General features: G+C 34.5%; 1 protein-coding gene across 3 annotated transcripts in view; it reads left to right on the forward strand.

Moving 5' to 3' along the window:
• EFR3A (EFR3 homolog A) overlaps positions 1–16,814 on the forward strand; it is a 62,081-nt gene extending 45,267 nt beyond the window's left edge. For 2 of the 3 annotated variants that reach the window (XM_026053428.1, XM_026053429.1), the window contains 11 exons: positions 51–223; positions 674–749; positions 1,586–1,747; positions 3,853–3,984; positions 4,714–4,781; positions 5,345–5,472; positions 11,452–11,540; positions 12,019–12,067; positions 12,856–12,959; positions 13,540–13,589; positions 14,004–16,703. In XM_026053428.1, coding sequence (XP_025909213.1) covers positions 51–223; positions 674–749; positions 1,586–1,747; positions 3,853–3,984; positions 4,714–4,781; positions 5,345–5,472; positions 11,452–11,540; positions 12,019–12,067; positions 12,856–12,959; positions 13,540–13,589; positions 14,004–14,109 — 1,137 coding nt within the window. In that variant the 3' untranslated portion in view covers positions 14,110–16,703. Of the gene's footprint in view, positions 1–50; positions 224–673; positions 750–1,585; positions 1,748–3,852; positions 3,985–4,713; positions 4,782–5,344; positions 5,473–11,451; positions 11,541–12,018; positions 12,068–12,855; positions 12,960–13,539; positions 13,590–14,003 lie in introns of all 3 variants that reach the window. The other variant, XM_026053430.1, reaches the window with a different exon arrangement.
• Positions 16,815–18,353: the final 1,539 nt, after the last annotated feature.

Here is an 18,353-nt window from a genome sequence, read left to right on the forward strand (position 1 = left end):
CTCACAATATATTAATGACTCACATTAAATGTTACTCCAACACTGAACAGGTGACTTCAGGATACAAAGCAACAGCTATTACTAATGCACTTCCTGCCCCATTTCTGGACCCACTATTATCACCTTCACTTATGGAGGACTCTGAGCTAAGGCAGCTGGTCTTGGAAATACTGCATAATCTCATTGATCGACATGACAACCGAGCAAAGCTCAGAGGAATACGGTATTTGTTTGCTTTGACATAGTTGAAATTCTAGTTTAATATCCGAATTCTAAGTAATGTAGGTTTTTAAAATTGTTCCCAAATATTAGATGCAAGTGTTCTGTGATAAATGAAGTGCCCTTAGTGCATTTGTTGATGGAGAAAGTTTCATAGGTAAAGCTTTTAATGCATGATACATTAAAGTATCCTTCCAAATAGCAGCTAATTTAACTGACTCTTATCTGACATCTGCTTTGTAGATGTTGTATTTTGAGGGGATGGGGGGAGAACTATGATTGTCATAGTTGCAATTATCATTTCCCTATTCAGCTGGAATTTAAATATTGCTGTTAAATGTGGATAATTAAAGTGGAAATTGCTTCAACTTGTTTGAAGAGTTCGTATATTTCAGAAATTCTCTCTCCTCTGCAACCTCTTTTTACTGAAATGACATTTTGGTTTTCTTTATAGAATAATACCAGATGTTTCTGATCTAAAGATAAAACGAGACAAAATTTCTAGGCAAGATGTGAGCTTCATGAAAAAGGTAATAGAAATAAAAACGTTAGATTTTTCCATCTAGAAAGAAGATAAAGTAATTGGATCAGTAGCTTTGCTTTTGTTTTGCAACTCTTACAAATTGCTAATATGGCTAGCAAATATTTTTATTCAAATCTCAGATGATGGTTCTGTGGATAATATTTTCAGTTAGCTCTTTTGTGAAAATTGTTTGCATGGAATTTGAACAGTGTGYATCTCAACTATGATTCTGAAAGCGCTCCATAGTTAGATCTCTCTACAGCATTTCATTTATGTTCAGTATTGTAGTTTTATACAGAGCTGATTTAGATTTTTTTTATAAAAACTGAATTAAGGTATAAACTCAATTTAGGGTAGTAGTCTTTCTCTACTATGACATATATCTTATGTGTTTTTGGTTCATTATTTAAAAGGCTTGTTTAAAAATCTACTTGGTACAAGGTCTGTGGAAGTAAAGATATCTTTGAAGAAAAACAGTGCCTGCATATCAGACTTGGTCTTTTTGGTGTTTGAAGTTAGGTGAAGTTCTACAAGATGTAGGCACTAGACTTTCATTTTCATCTGAATCTACCTCTTCCAAATCATTTTTCTCTATTTTAAATTAACTGAAGATACTAATGGTAGTCAGTGTCTTGCTAGGGAAATGTTAAACTAAACTGCCTCTTTGAAATAGCTGTCATGGCTCTTGGCTGTAAACTAGTTATATGATTAATGATGTACATGTATACTTCTATTTTTAATTCTCTAAAATGATCTATTAGCCCTGCTTGAAGCTAGATGACACTTAAATGTCTCTTCTAACCTGAATTACTATGACTTTTTTATTTATTATTATTATTACAGCATGGTCAGCAGTTGTACAGACACATCTACTTAGGCTGTAAAGAAGATGACAACGTCCAAAAGAACTTCGAGCTTCTATATACATCTCTCGCTCTTATCACAATTGAACTAGCGAATGAAGAAGTAGTTATTGACCTCATCCGATTAGCTGTTGCTTTGCAGGTATGATTCTGACTTAGCATTGTGATCACTGATTAATAATTTATATTTGTGAATAGATTTGTGAATATTTTTGTTTGTTTTGTGTTTTTTTGCATTATTAGACTTTAAATGAGAAATTGCATTATTCAGACCTGATATTTTAAGGATGTGCAGTATGTACATAATACTTATTAAAAGGGAAACTTGGACTAAGCTGATATAGAAGTTGCAGGAGAAGTTCTACATACCCTAGAATTTAGGATATGTAGGGAGAAGTTCTACATATCCTAGAATTTAGGATATGTAGGGAGAAGTTCTACATATCCTAGAATTTAGGATATGTAGAGCAGTATTAGGACTTCAGCTCGGGGAAAAAGCTTTTGGATAACTGACTGCTTAGAAACAGACCTATTTAATTTTACATATACAAAAATTCTGCCAATGTATTGGGTGACTTTATTTCTTGACATTTCTTACACAAGATTAAACATATATTTTATACTTGCATGCAATTATTTAAATATGAGCTTAAATATATACTATGATTTTTGTCATAAAGCCCTAAGTTGACAAAAGGGAAGCTTTAGAGATGCATCATCCACACTTTGATCTCATATGCTGTCTCTGGAACTCTGACAAGTTAATTCAAACAGTAAGAGTGCCAAATTTTGCATGGGAAGATAAACCTTGTTACATATCTGTGTAAAAGGAAACTGTCAGTGAGGTTAAATTTTATTACGTTAGAAGGGTGATAATCAACCAAATTGCTACTCCTAACCCCAACACAGGAGACTGAAGAGGGTATGTGAATAAATGGCTTTGTTCAAATTCTAACCTTCAACAGTCTCACGTTAAGTTTTCTGAAAAATGCAGAGAACTAGTCCAAGTTCAGCAGAGTTCCTCAGCTGTTAAAGCTTGGAAATATATATGAAAAACCTACATGGCAGCATGAAGATAAGTTTCAGATGTGGCTTTATTTTTTGTTTGCTTATTCACTGGGGTTAAAGTCGTAATTAAGAATCTAAGTTTGAATTTTAAACAAGATTAGCTACACAGTATCTTTGGGAAGCTTAAAAGGTACATACTTAGATGATTTTCTTTGGAAGACTTTCCTACATTTGTTATATGTAGCTTATTTGGTATCTGCATTGTAAAATAGTTTTCCTAAAATGTCACTTTTACAGAAGAGATGAGCAAATGTAGAGCGTGTGAGCTGGAAATACAGAAGAATAAAGCTGAAGTAGAATCAAAGATGACTAAAAGATATCCTGAGCAGTCATTTTGACAACAATGTTGCGTTTTGCCTTTTTCTGCTTCCTTATCTCTTAAAAAAAAAAAAAAATTACTTGCCTACTACTGTAGCARTATGTAGCAATATTAAAAATATTAATTGAATGCTGCCATGTATGGCTTAGTACTGTTGATGCAACACAGTGTTTTTATTTTTTTATTTTTATTTATTTTTTTAACTATTGATTTCAACTTTCCTGAAAAAAATTGAACAGCGGGTTGTCATTATGTGGATCTTAAGGGCCAGAGATTATCTGTTATTACTGAGTGCTCTCTTCCTACAAAATAAAATCCTCTGGCCGGTAGAAAAGAAGGTGCCTGGAGTGGAGATGATTGAGAGGGAATCTGATCAATATGTAGAAGTACCTGAGGGGAGAATGTAAGCAAGATGGGGCTAAATTCTTCTTGGYGGTGGCCAGTGAGAGGACAAGGGGTAAAGGGCATAAATTAAAACATATGGAGATGAAATTGCTYTTGAGGGTAACTTCTTTACTGTGAGGGTGACAGAGCCCTGGAACAGGCTGCCCCGCTWGAGTTGGGCTAGATSTCTGGAGGTCCCTTGCAACCATTCTGTGATTCTGTGAAAATCTGAGTTGAATAGCTTTATTCCTCCTCTTAGTGCTTGGAGCCTTCAGATTCTCTAACTCCCAGGCCAATGTTTACCTAATTCAGGATTTAAACAATCATGCCAATATTGTACACKGAAAGTGTTGAATGCCAAGAAATACTAGATAGTCATTGTGTAACAGCTAATGTTATTACTTATTATTACTACTTCYCTATATTCAGAACAATCTACGAACTTTGGAGTGTTTAATTTGTCTTTTACATTTCAGGACATTGCAATCATAAATGAGGATAATCTGCCAATGTTTAATCGTTGTGGGGTCATGGCATTGGTTGCAGCGTATCTAAACTTTCTGAGTCAGATGATTGCGGTCCCTGCTTTTTGTCAGCATGTCAGCAAGGTAATACATAATTAAGTAACTTCTGTCACTTAGCACAGTGTGTCTTATTGCAAAATGAATAAATAGATTTTGCTCTAATTGGTTATGTTCTGTGACTTTTGTGTTAATGAGGAACATGGTRGTAGCGTAATATAACTAACAAAATTATGCATAACAGGTAAAATAGGTGAAAATTCTATCATTTCTTTTATTTCAAGTCTTCATTTTGCTTACATCATTTCTGTTTTATGTTGTTTTTGAAGCTGTTGCCCTTACAGTTAGCTATATATGGCATTTTCCTCAAAAAAAGCATAATTTTAAACAAGTTAAAGAAATCTTCATCTGCCCTTTATATTAAGAAATGGCTGTTYGTCTTTATATCCATCAACACTGCTGTTCGTCTTCTGTGTCTAATGACATTACCTGCTGACTCTTAAACTTACCCACAGAATGTTCTCTTGTACTATAGCAGTTTTACATAGTCCATTATATATAGCAGCATAAACAAAATCCCTTTCAGTGAAAGAATTTCCAGCCTCACTGGCTTTGTTAAAATAGTGCTAAGGTCCACAAGATCATGAGAACTAGAGTCTTGATCTTCAGTTATTAAACATCATTAAATGTCTCATTTGTGCTGAGATAAATGTTAGTGAATTATTTAACCTACAACAGAACTTCAAATGCAATTTCTTCATTGGAGGAGATGAGTATGAAAGTATTGCATTTTTATTAATTCTCTTGGTTTTKCAGGTCATTGAAACCAGAAGCCTGGAAGCACCTTATTTTCTGCCAGAAACAATTTTCAAAGACAAATGCAAGTAAGTAGAATTCAGTATGTTGATCAATTAACTGCCTATCCTAGTGACTACCTACTAAGTGACTATCTGTAGTCATACATCTTTGAAATAGGTTGTGTCTCTGGAATGCATTATGGAGACTTAATAACGTACTAGGTAGGAGAAGAAAATCAAGCATTAAAACATACAAAAAGAAGATTGTTTTTCAGTCTTTATTGCGATCAGAAATGCTTGCATGTGTACCATCTGATGCTCATTCTAAGTGTTAATAAAGTCAAATATATTTTACTTCTATCTTGCAGTTTTCTCTGTCAATCAGAGAGCACATTTTCTAAATATTAGAATAGGTAAGGATTGTATTTGAAATGATCAAGATGTGTTAAGATAACTCAAAATACAGCAGAGTTATTGAGTGGACTCACTTTTCGGTGTATGTCCCTTCTTAAATAACTGAATAACTTTTATTTTCATCAGAGTATCACCAATGAGGCTTTTTCTTGTTGCTTGTAAACTTTGGAAGAATATTTCACTTCATGAAAAAGTCACTGTTGTTAGATAATAACTTTAAATATGTATTTTAACAGTCTTCCCAAATCCTTAGAGAAGCATGAAAAAAATTTATTTTTCCTCACAAACAAGATCACGGAATCATTAGGCGGCAGTGGATACAGTGTGGAAAGACTGTCAGTTCCATATGTGCCCCAGGTCACGGGTAAGTGATGATTAGTGGCAAAGCTCCTATGTACTAATGACTAAGTGTTTTTTTAACGYCTTGCCTGTCACCACATCAAATGAAATATAATTTCAGTATTTGGCAACAAAATTGTATCATTGCATAATGATACTATGAGTTACTGGCTTATTGTTTAGGTATTTCAATTTCACTTGTCTTGAAACCACCTAAATTCTTTTTGAAGAAGCCTTTGCTTTCTAAAGAAGACTTAGGAGGACACTAGGCATTATCACAGTGTTTCTTTATTAACTTGAGCTAGTAGGGAAGGTAAGACTATAGAAGTCAATACATTTTATCCTTTTTTATGTAGTCACTGGAGGGGAGCATATCCCATCCTCATTCACATGCTCTTACCATCTTTATGCTGGTTGTAGTTACTTGTATTAGCAAAATTCTTACTGAGCAGGTRTTATTTTAATCAAGAATCCTATGTTTGTCTTCACTAACTCTCTGTGGCTCTCAAGCTACGATGAAGGTAAAGTATATCTTGGGAGGATTTGTGGGACTTCTTGCACCTCCCAATCTGCAGCCCAAGTCAGAGTTCCTTCTAGGAAGATGATTTTTGTCTTCTACAGTTTGTATTTACATAGACAGATTGTAGACAGAAAATATCAGACCTGTGAAATTTAGAATGCAGTTCAAGGACATTACAGCCTGCTCTTGAATAACTTTTGTTTGGATCGATGCTTTATGGGGAAATGAGTTTTCTGGGACAACTGCTCTGGTTTTCCCCCATGTATTAGCAGGCAAGGTAGTGATATATTCCGAAACACAGCCTCAGTGTTGATGTTCTCTRCTGCTGGAATGGTCTCTTCTAATGAGGGAAATGCTGCTGTTCTTAACTGTTTCATGTCGCACACAGAAAGTATTTAACACTATACATCTTAGTATTGAAGGAAGAGATAGGTGCCAAATAAGGAAAGGGTCTGTTCTCAAAATTTTTCCTGTCAAGATAATTATCTTGACATTGAGCAGCATCATTGATTCAAAATTAAGCTTTCAAAGTTTTCATTTATCAAATTGAGGACCAAAGTGACTATTTTGAAATTGTGAAACTTTTGACTTGGTTGAAATGTTTCACATCTACTGTTGCATGTAATGCTAGAATATAGTGTTTCAAAATATCTCAATTTCAGTGGAAGATGATTTTTTTTTATATCTTTGAAAGTTATACTTGAATCCAAATGTTTAGAAAAGCCAGTAAGAAGATTTCATTCTAAATATTTCTAGCCTACTTAAACTGTAAGAATTTAATGTTTAACAATGACACACAGAGATAGAATTGTGATAATCTCTGCTTTTCTATTAGATTTTAGCATTCATAAAGAGATGATGTTCTGCATACTCAGAAGACACTTTATTATTTTTAGGAAGGAGATGGACAATGCTTAAATATGCACTTGATGATATTTCTTTTATAATTTTGTTTGTTTATTTATTTATTTTTTTAATTTAGCTCTATTTCCATCAGGCAAAAAATCACATAAATGCAGGCACAAGTCAAAAGGTAATRTTATAGGTCAGCCTGCTCTCCTGTTAGCTGTTGTGTGTTTGGATAGGATTTGCCCAGTTGAACAAACTGCTTTTAGAAGGCCTTTAGACAAGCAGGCCAGAAGTTGTGTTGTACTTAGTTTCTCCTTCTCCTTGCTGCATCTCCTTCCTGATACACCTGTAACCATGCTTGTAGCTGCAAGGTTTGTCTATGTGTTTGCTCTTGGCTTGGCATTTCTAAAATTTGGCAGCTTCCTATTTTCTTCGAGCAGGTGGTAGATCCATAGCAATGATTGTTGTGACAGTTCTGATGACAAGAAATGAAATGGTAACAGTAATGAATTTTAATGAAAGTGTAATGAAATTGCAAGAGTTTGGTGGGAAATTGCAAGAAGCTGTCACCTGTTTGCACAGGATGATTTATCTTCCTCTATATCCAGGACAAACTGTAAAATTGAGGATCTTCAGTGAAATATGAAGATGTGCAAACACATTGTTAATCACGTTTACTATCATCCAGTTCTGTTTGTTTTAATTTGTTATTCACAGATTTGATTTAGTTTTAATTGTATTAAATTAAAAGATTATTTTCCCCCACATTTCTTATTTTAGGATTTTCTCTTTAGTTTTTCCTTGTGGATTCTCCCTAGGGAGTATGGTGCGTTGTAAATGCAGGAATTAAGTATGGCATAGATTTTGTCTTATAAACCAGAAACGCAAAATAAATTTTRTTTTCAGGGACACAGTTTACTTTTTATTATCTTTCCCACTCTTCCTCAACATACYACAGAGAATATCATTGAGACAATGTCAAACATTCGGGTACTTGAAAGGAAAGTTACTTAGAATAATGTATATACTTACAGCAAAGTTAACTGTATTTACTTGCWGCAAAAGTGGTTGCTCTGCTCAACACTGTATGTTTATTAAGTCTGTTGTTCCATATAGTGTTCCCCAGGCTAAGCTATAAATCCATGAAATGTTTCAGTTGTGCTATGTAGTGAAGTCTAGAAGTGCTAATTTGATGTTAGTATCAGGATGTTCAAATGTAAGACAGCATCTTCAGGTATAGATACCTTCATAGCATTAAAAAATGAGAATGAGGAGAGAAAAAAAAAAAAAGCTAGAGAGACGGCAGTCAAGAAGATAAAACAATTAGTAATGATGAAATTGGTCATTTGGGAAGCTAATTTACTCACCTGGCTTCCTGAAAGAATAGAATTTGCCTCAGTTGAGTGATAGCAAATGAAAGTGGAGAAAGTTTTGCTTGTGTAGAAGTTTTTTTAAAAAAAAAACTTCAATTTACTCTTTAGCATAATATTGTCATTTTGGAAAATATTTTAAATGTAATTAATCTGTCCCAACAGTTTTTCCAGGCCTGAAACAGTCAGTGAGRAAATGTGCTGTTTTGCCAAACTTGGTAAAAAGGATGATGTATAGGGGTTTAGTGCTTTGCTTACTGTGGGAGCTTGATTTATGTAAGACTTTTTTGGTTTACATTGTTCTGCCAATACAAATGATCCTTAAAGCCGAAACTAATTTTTTTTTGATTCATTCCAAATGGATTAATGTCCCTATGATTAAAATGTAGCTGATGTTTAGAGCATTGCACTATTGTAAATCCACCCACATACTAAATCATATTTTGACATAAGCTTATTTTTCAGGCATAGAGTTTRTTACTTTGTAAAGAAAAACAAATCCTGCAGAAAGCTGGTTTTTAACTTGGAAAGTAGTAGTCCTGATTAAAATTTGCTGGTGGGCATTACAGAGGTAGTAAGACCAAAAATGACTTATGAGTCRTACTTTTAAAATTGCTTGGAGTCAGATAGTGTTTTAACATACATTTTTTAACTCACAAAATGGTGACTTTATTTCAAAATACTCAAAATATTCAAATTATTTAATTAATTTTGTTTATTGAGGACAGATAAGTTGGTAGTCTTCATGAGAAGTAAGGTATATCATATAATCATTATGGTTGGAAAAGACTTTCAAGATCATCAAGTGCAACCATAAACCAAGCACCACCATGCCTGTTAAACCATGTCCCAAAGTGCCTCATCTACGTGTTTCTTGAACACTGCCAKGGACAGTGACCTGGGCAGCCTGTTCCAGTGCTTCACCACTTTTTCAATGTAGATTTTTTTCCTAATGTCTAGCCTGACCCTCCCCTGGCGCAATTTGAGGCCATCTTCTCCTCTCCTRTTTTTGGTAGTTATTCTGGAGATCAATCCCCACCTCTCTACAACTTCCTTTCAGGTAGTTGTAGAGAGTGATAAGGTCACCCCTGTGTCTCCTCCAGACAAAATAACCCCTCAGTTATTATCAGGGAACCCCTCAGTGAGCAGTTCCCTCAGCTGCTCCTCATAAGGCCTGAGCCCCAGGCCCTTCACCAGCTTCGTTGCCTTCCTTCAGACAAGCTCCTGAAACCTCCATGTCCTTCTTGTAGTGAGGCGCCCAAAACCGGTATTGGAGATGTGGCCTCACCAGCACTGAGTGCAGGGGGACGACAGCTCCCAGCGCTGCTGGCTACACTGTTCCTGATACAAACCAGGAGGCCACTGAGCTTCGTGGCCACCTGAACTCCCTGCTGGCTCATGTTGAGCTGACTGTTAAACCAACACCCCCAGGTCCTTTTCAGATACACAGCTCTCCAACCCCTCTGTCCCTGTAGCTCTGCAAGGGGTGATTATGTCTTAGACCTCCATACACCTGTATGCACAGAATAGTCTCACCCAGGAAAATAGCTAGAAATGGGGTTTCAGGAGAAGACAGGACGGGCTACACTCATGAGCCACAGGGTATGGCCAGGCAACCACGCAGCACAGCCACCTGCTCACATGCAAGTGACCCCGCTATCCCCTTATCCCTCTGTTTTCCATGCTTGTTTTCCCAAACTGTCTCGATTCTTCCCTTTCTCCACCAGTGGTCCTTGCCCTAAACGGTCCTGTAAGTCTAGAGCAGTATAATATCAATCAATCAAACTGTTTCACAGCATACTGTAATTAAATCCTGTACCTCAGCAGTAACCCCTTGGTCTAAAAGAAAAAAAAAATTCACTGTGTCTTACTTCACATGTTGAGATTAGTGAAGGGCAAGAACAGCGAGGCATCCATTATAAAAAAGGAGTCACATGCAAAGTAGAACTAAAAGTGTGTCCTCTCCTGTTTGCACAGCAGCTACAGAGAGAGCAGCCAGGTGGCAGCAAAGAGGTAGTTTTGCCTCATGTTTCCACTTGACAGCGTGTTTCCCTGCAATTCTTGGTCTATTGTAAAATGCTTTTAAGTTGTTGGGGGCTCAAAAAACTGAGTAAATTCTTCAAAATCCCTCTTCCAAAGCTTTGCAGTGTTGAGAATCAGATAAAGATAGTTAGAATTTGTTCTTTCAATGCTGTTGATCTTAAATTGGCAATTCATTTATAAGATTTTTATGAAACTTTTAAGTTTGGATCTAGCRGAATGAATTGTGTTTGTTCACGCTTTGTATGTGCACCACAAAAACATCAGAAACATTTTGCTTAAAAGCTTCTTCAAAAAAAAAAAAAAAAGTCATGAAAGAACCAGCATAAAATACCATGTGGAAGGGAATTTTTCTATCATTCTCAAGTGTATGTAGATGCTATGTGCATTACTCATAATCAACCAAAAGTAAGTCACCAGTTCTAAATGGCTTGATCTCACCTGAAATTTAACATGTAACAAGGCAATTCATGATATTAGGTCAGATGCACAAAAATGAGTGTGTCCAAAGAGTGTCATGACACATCCTTAAATTTATTCTGTTTTTTGATTTTTGTTAATATATATTAAAGATAAATTATTTTTGTAGTATCTTTCATATATATTTTCGCAAAAGAGAATTCCATCTATTAATCTTCCCATTTGAGCCTATACTAYTTCCACATTAATGAAATCATAATTTGCCTTTTAATAAAAGCACAGTTCATCTTATCCTGACAYTTTCAGGATAATTGGACTTCCTAAAATGTTGGAGAAAGTCAGAAAAAGTCAAATACCTTTTTCCATCAAGCAGGTTATAGAATCTCCCAATACAGTATTTATAACAACAAGAAAAATAAGATTAACTTTATGTTTCAGTGCAGGAATCTTTACTTCTTTTATCACTGAGTCTCTTTTAAGTGATTCCTATATTCTGCTTCAGAATACCTCCAAACTACAACATTAAAGTTCCAGTTTCAAAAAACAAGCAGTTCAGATTTTTGTGAACTATTTCACAACAGTTGTATTGTCATGTGATCTTTTTGTCATTATGCATTTGAATGAAATTTCACCTCAGGTTATTAAATTGTGAACTTTCAAAGGAAAATTGGAAGGATTTGTCAGAGTATTAGCTGGTCAATTTTGAAGTAAAAATGTTTTTTTTTAAAAAAAAACATGATATCATAAATCATGTAGAAATGATTTAGTTCATGTCTCAGCTGTTATAAAAGTGTTTTTCTTTCAGATGAAGACCGACTCTCCAGAAGGAAGAGCATTGTTGACACAGTCTCTATTCAGGTGGATATTCTKCCTGGGAACAACACAGAGGATAAGGTAGGAAAATCACAAGATATTTAACAAATTGCCTTTTGTGGCGGGGAAACAACAAACTGCAAACAGACCTTTTCCTGTACGTATAATATCAATTTGTTCTCAAAGGAGAGTCCTACTGAAATTCAAATCCGTTTACAAAGCATTGTTGTCTTAGAGCATCTTGAAAAGAGCTGGAAAGTTTTCTGGTCTCATTTTCTACGGTTTTCCCCAGACCATCCTGGGGAACTTGCTTGGGTCAGAAACTGAGCCTGATTAATTGTCTTGATATATTGTTCTTATTTAAAGACATTCTTGTTTTAAAAAAAAAAAAAAAAAAAAAATTATAATAGGAGCTCTTAACACAAGAATTAGAAAGTTGTAAGGCAAAAAAAATTCTATAGCCCAGCATTTTTTTTTTTCATTATGTATTTATCACTTTCCTCATTTTTCCTAAGGTCTTTGATATGTGAGGATTAAGGGTATTTTTTTTCTCTTCTAGATTGATAATACTGAAGAAATCACTTTTGAAGCTTTGAAGAAAGCAATTGGTAAGACTTATTACAGTTGTGCTTAATGCAGTTTGCTTCTAGAATGCTGTGGAATCATTAGAGAAGAAGCTTTACTAGAATAACATAATTGAAATATTTATTTCTCATCAAATAGTAAATTGAGTTGAAACATCGGTCATATCCAACTTTCTGCTATATTTCCATAATTTTATTTAAGCCTTTTCATTTTCTGAAGCTATTATGACTGAATGAGGAGCATTTGGGAATGCTTGTGATGCATAAAGTGATCATTACAAGCTAAGCTATGAAAACAGTAAAATTTCCATGGGATATTTATTACTAAAGCAACTTAAATATGTTTTTACATTTTAAAAACACATTAAGTACGCTTTCAGTGTATTCACAGATACATTGTAAGATACAGGTTGAGGCCTTCAAATACACTCTATTTTAAAATTCATGTTTTTTATCCTACCTACCTGTGTGATACAGGAAGAGAGGCTACTCAGTAGTTTTTTTCCTCATGTGCTGTAAGCAAAAAGTTTCAGCCCAGATAATGGAAGCAAGAGGAACTCTCACTGCCCTGTAATAAAGCATATTGCAGAAAGCATTCTTAACCCAGTTACTCAAAAATGAATCTGCATTTTGCATTAGCTGCAGTGTCTGATTACAGCGCTCTTGGGTTTGGTGGTTGCATCACTTCAAATACGATTYGTTGCTTCTGTAGTGCACATTAAAAGTTACAAGTAAGATGTAAATGAAAGCAAAGTATTGTGAGGTTTCTATCACTTGTCCTCAGTTAACATTGTTTATATATTTTTTTTAAGATAACAATGGACTTGAAGAACAGGAAAAAGAAAAAAGGCGTCTTGTGATTGAAAAGTTCCAAAAGGCCCCATTTGAAGAAATTGCAGCACAATGTGAAACCAAAGTGAGTTTCTGAAAAATGTTACACAGCACTTAAGATATAGTAATATAATCTTTCATGAGTATATTCTGGACAAAGGTTGTTTATGATAATGTATCACTACAGTTACTGTTAAAGAACACTAATCAGCTCCGTAATTTCAACTATTGTCTGCTGTTAGCAATCTCGGGAAATTCCAGCGTTTTAAAGTGCACTTTTGGCCCTTAACTGACCGTTTGAAAGCAGTGGAGATCTTAAGTACTCTTCATTTTAATGTTGTTCTTACTGTCTTGGAAACCAAGATTCACATCTCATTCATACTCCCTTCTGTAGTATGAGTGTTTACCTCATTAAGCATTTTGAATAGCTAAATGTTTAAGTGCCCATCTACATCAGCAAAGTTGCACTCTGAAGTTAGCTCCTTCAATCTCACGTGCCTCTTTAGAGCTTAGTGTTCTTGCAGCACTAGAGGGAAAGTCTAAATGGAAAATGCTGCTTAGGTTTGCCTCATGGTGATGCGGAAAGCATCAAGTCACCCTGGTGTGTTTGATTTAGCTTCATTCAGTATACAGTAAGTAATTATCAAATCTTGTTTTTTCTCTAGGCAAACTTGCTTCATGATAGACTCGCACAGATATTGGAACTCACCATTCGGTAAGATTTTCTGCAAGAAGAATCCGATGAATGAAAAATGTGTTTGAAAATAACTATAGACTGTTTTTAAGTAGTTATAGTGTCTTAAAGATATAATATTCCTAAAATAATTGACATGCCTGATAAAGAATAATCTTAATCTAAGTCACTTTTTCTTGTTGTTATTTAGAATCTGTTGTGCAGTATGAGTCATAATTGTTTAAAAAAAAAGTATTTTCATATTTCTRTAGCATCAATAAAAGTGATTCAGACCAGAATGTGAGGCATGGTAATTATAATTTCAGGAATAAGATAAAATAGTAGGGGGGAAAAAAAGAACCTCATTTTTTATCTCAATTATTAGTGTAGTAATTATTTAAAGGCAGCCTTTATTATTTTAATAAATTATATATAATGATTGTTCTTCTCATGCAGCCCTCCACCGAGCCCCTCAGGAACGATGACCATTACTGCTGGACATGCTCATTACCAGTCTGTTCCAGTCTATGAGATGAAGTTTCCAGATCTTTGTGTGTATTAAGTGTCTTCTGAAGTCTGCTGGATATTATTTAGAGTAGAATACAGTAGAAAGAGCAAGATGAGTTTTCAGATTTTATTGTTTATTTCATCTAAATTAACTTTAAAATAATGATGGACATGAGCCAAATGCAAACTATTTTTTAGCCAATTTCGTGAAAGTGTCTTGAGTTGTTTTTCTAGTATATTTGATATTAGTTTTGTTATAGATCACATTCCTTGATTTTCATATTTAAGTACATGTAAAAGTTAGGTGTGCAACTTGTTTTTCCATATAGATGAGTGTTTCAAATATTCTAGGAATTTGTATTTCTGTAAGTTCCTTCCTTTAAGGTATTGTAATAGCAGGATTTGTTAAAGCTTCTTTCTGTTTTGTTCTGTTTTCCTCTCCTCTGTGTCAATTTATGTATCTAACTAGAATGCTTTTGGCTTGCTTCATCTCAATACATGTAATAGAAGAGCAGGACCTTAGTTTCCTTTTCTTCATTCTCCATCTATTTCATTACTTCTTAATATATTGGGAGTGGGAACATACCTTACATGTGTTCAAGTAGCGTAAAGTAATGATTGGACACTTGTTAGTATCTTTGATATATAATACACTTTTTAGCTATATATGCCCAGTGTCTATCCTCTGTTACCAGCTGAAAGTTAGTGCTTTGTTTAACAGATGAAAAGTCTCTTCYTGGAACAATGAATTGTGCAATATTTTTCATGTCTTAAGATGTATAGTTTACAAACTGTACTTTGGAAAATGCAGTAGTATTTTGCTCTGTCTGCTTTAGTATAAATACGAGAGATATATTTAGTATAGCAACAAATAAACTGAGGGTGTTTTAAAGCATAAATACAAAAATTAGAGTTATATTCTATGAGATGTTTCTCTGTAGTTTATTATAGCTTTATAAAGATATTTTGGAAGTTGAAAGAAGACTGGATGAAACTATTTAAAGACCAAGAATTTATTACATGTGTTTTCAAGCAAAAGCATTTTTACAGATTCATCTGTGTGTTTCTTTTTGTTTCATTTCATAAATCTAACTGGAAATAAGGAAAACATAGTAGCTTTCATAGGTTTATGTATCTGAGTATACAATTCAAATGTAAATTCAGTGAAACTGAGAGGAAATCACTGAATTTTTAATGATAATTGAGTTGTCTTTCCGAAATCTGTCTTACTAAATTTTGTAGGGAARAATTGTGTGTAGCTGATGTCATAAATAGAAATTTTAAGTGCCATAATCCCTCTGAATCTGATTGAAGCAAGTACAAATGTGAGTGAATGTTCTCAAATATTAGTATGAAATATAAAACTTCTAAGTTAGCCAGCAGTTCAGGTGAACAGTGATCTGGCCATGGGCAAATCCATGTAGCTTTTTTTAGGCATACTTTGAGCAAGGGCTTGGCCTAGATTGCCTTCAGAAATCCCACCTAAATTAATCTGTTTCATAATGCTGAGACCCAAAGGGCTATTGTTTGATGAGCAAGCTGGCTAACTTGCTAAGTATTTTGAGCATTTGCACACCTGTTGTGAAACAGACCTCCAGGTTTTTGAACTGATGTACAGCATTCCACTACACTATTTTTTAAAACCTGTCATATACGACATGACATCAGAGATATTTCAGCTACTTAAACCTATGAGTTAACATGCTGAGACTTTTGGAAACCATTCTCAAAACTCAAAATGTAATTGAGACCTTCTTTTCAGTTTAACAGTGCAATCACAGCTGTTAGTGGATGACGAAACAACCCTTTACCTACAGCATTCCGTTGTGATTTTTACTGCTGCACCGTATCAGCCTGATCAGACCACAGTCTGCACATAAATAGGACACGTTGTCACTCTAGCTTTTAGTTTTCACTTTTTGTTTTTTTTAAGGTAAGACATAATAGTTTTTACCTGTATGAAGAGTGTAATTTTTAAAATAGTAAATATAACCTACAATGTAAAACATTTCTCCACTGTCATTTTTTAGAGTAACACTGTGCACTTTTGTACAAAAAAGCAGTCTAAAGGATAAGAAATATAGAATGTACTTTTGTTTGCACTCTTGCAATATGCAGACTGTGTAAATACAGAATTGTTTCTCTGAATTCTGTTGCATGAATGCTGCCTGTAAAAATATTTACCTTGTTTCATTTTCTGTTGTGTTCATGAGATCTTTTTCATTTATGCCAATGATAAGTTTCCATGCTTCCAAAGTTCAAATTAGCTGTTTGGGGAGAGCAGGTGTTGTACAGGTATTGAGCAGGGAAAAAAAAAAAAAAAAAAAAAAAAGGCTTGTAACACTCCAGCGCTGCAAGTGCTGAGAGGATATCTCAGTTCTTCCTTTCTGGAAATTCAGGGAAGTCTATAAGTTGTCAGTTGGTTCACTCTAGCCATTTTGGACAGGTAGGAGATGAGAGTCACTGCAAAATGTGTTGTTTTGATAGATTCTTATAGTATGTTGGTAATAAAGGAAACCAAATGAGTTTAAGAACACTGTTTTAGAATATTGGGTTGCTTTGATTCATTTTTTTTTTATGCTTTTGAAAAGAGTTGCAGAACTTAAAACTCTTAAGAAAATTGTGCATACTGGGTCTGAATTATCTGCAACGTTTTGAGAGCTGTTTAAATGTTAAAAAATTGGTATCCAGCTGTTTAATATAGTCCAGCTTTTGCTTTGACTTCTCTTGTTCTTCATGTCATTTTGAAAATGGTTGGCTTTTGGTAGTGATTCATTTTAAATCAAATGAAATCTCTGTTATTTCCAAAAGATAAAAAGAGCCTGTTGTCCAAAATCATAGGGCTAACTTGTCATTGTGTTGATAGTTATATATTCTGTATTGTACACAATGAAACAGTTTCAGTAAATGTAAGAATACACTGTGCAATTTATATTTAAGCAATAAAATATACCAAAATTTAAATATTTTCTATTATGTTGGTTATTTTTTARTCTTCACAGTTAAAATGTCAATGCTGCCTCTTTTTTTGGTATATAAAACACACCAAAACAAATTTTGCCCAAAAAACTTTCTTGCAAATGTAAAGCATTGCAGCACCGTTAACTTAGTACTTCTTGAAAAACACCCCCAAAATTTGAGACAAGAGAAGTGCATAAATCATTTCCTATTAGCAAATAAGCTAGAAGAAGGTAAGCAAGCCATACTGTTCATGTCCATCTCCATAATTTAAGATGTCATGCAACATTTTTGTTGTATCCCTTTCTAGGAGTTTTTGTATTGCTCATATTTCTGAASATCTGCCTATAAGTTATTGTTTTCCAAACTCTATGTCCTCTGATAGGACCGAGTATTATACTATTGTTTCTTGCCACATTTTTTGATATGCCCCGTTATTTAAATGGTTTTTAAAGTACCATCCTAACACAAGGGGAAGCTTTTGTTTGTGTTTGTTTTTTTTTGTTTTGGGAAAGATGAGACCTTCCCTAGCTCAAATAAATTGTGCCCTATGATACAGAGGCTTATATCTTTTTTTTTCCTCCTTATTCCTCTGTTCTAGTTTTTTCTAGTCATTAAAAATGGAGTTTTTTTGGAAATTTGAAGAGGCTAGGGCCGTCTTCCTCTATAGCTTCTCATGAATCAGAGAACCAGCTATCATGATGCATGATCATCAACCTTTCTGGTTGCAAAGGCTGGTCTGAGTAGTCTCAGTAGCGTTTTGATAACTGACTTTCAGAACTGTCCAGGGAGACGAGCAGAACCACTTGGGAAGTGTGGGGGTTTTGTTTTGTTTTGTTTTCTTCTGTTTAAGAACATCCTTAAAGAAAAGATAGAGGTAAATAAGAGATTGTGCTATTCTACATTATTAGATCAAATAAAGGAGGAAGAAATTCTAAGCAAGATTAAGCTTTTTTGGAAGTAGGAAGACAAAACAAAGGTGACTTGTTAAAAGCTATCATGGGGGATGTTGAGTGAATATCTGGCTACCCAGGAACAGTTTTTTTGCTTTACAGTGTTAGCTTTATTTGAAAGTCATCATGTCAGTCATTGCTGCTAGTTTTAGTGATTCTGTTGTAATCAAGATGAGCAGGATGAAAGGCCATTTTCCAAAGTTCATGACTTTTTTTATATATTCTCTGTCAGTGCTGTTATCATTGACTTTCCAGCTCTTTAACTCYGTATCAGATTACAGGCAAAAATAATTGGTTAAAGAGTTAGAATAAATAAGCATCTACTCAAGTGATGAATTCAAGCAAGTGCACATGTAACTGCTTGATGTAGGGACACAAATGTGCTCTA

The sequence above is a fragment of the Nothoprocta perdicaria genome, unplaced genomic scaffold (assembly GCF_003342845.1).
Source record: "Nothoprocta perdicaria isolate Ctin4 unplaced genomic scaffold, notPer1 scaffold_115, whole genome shotgun sequence".
NCBI lineage: Eukaryota > Metazoa > Chordata > Aves > Tinamiformes > Tinamidae > Nothoprocta > Nothoprocta perdicaria.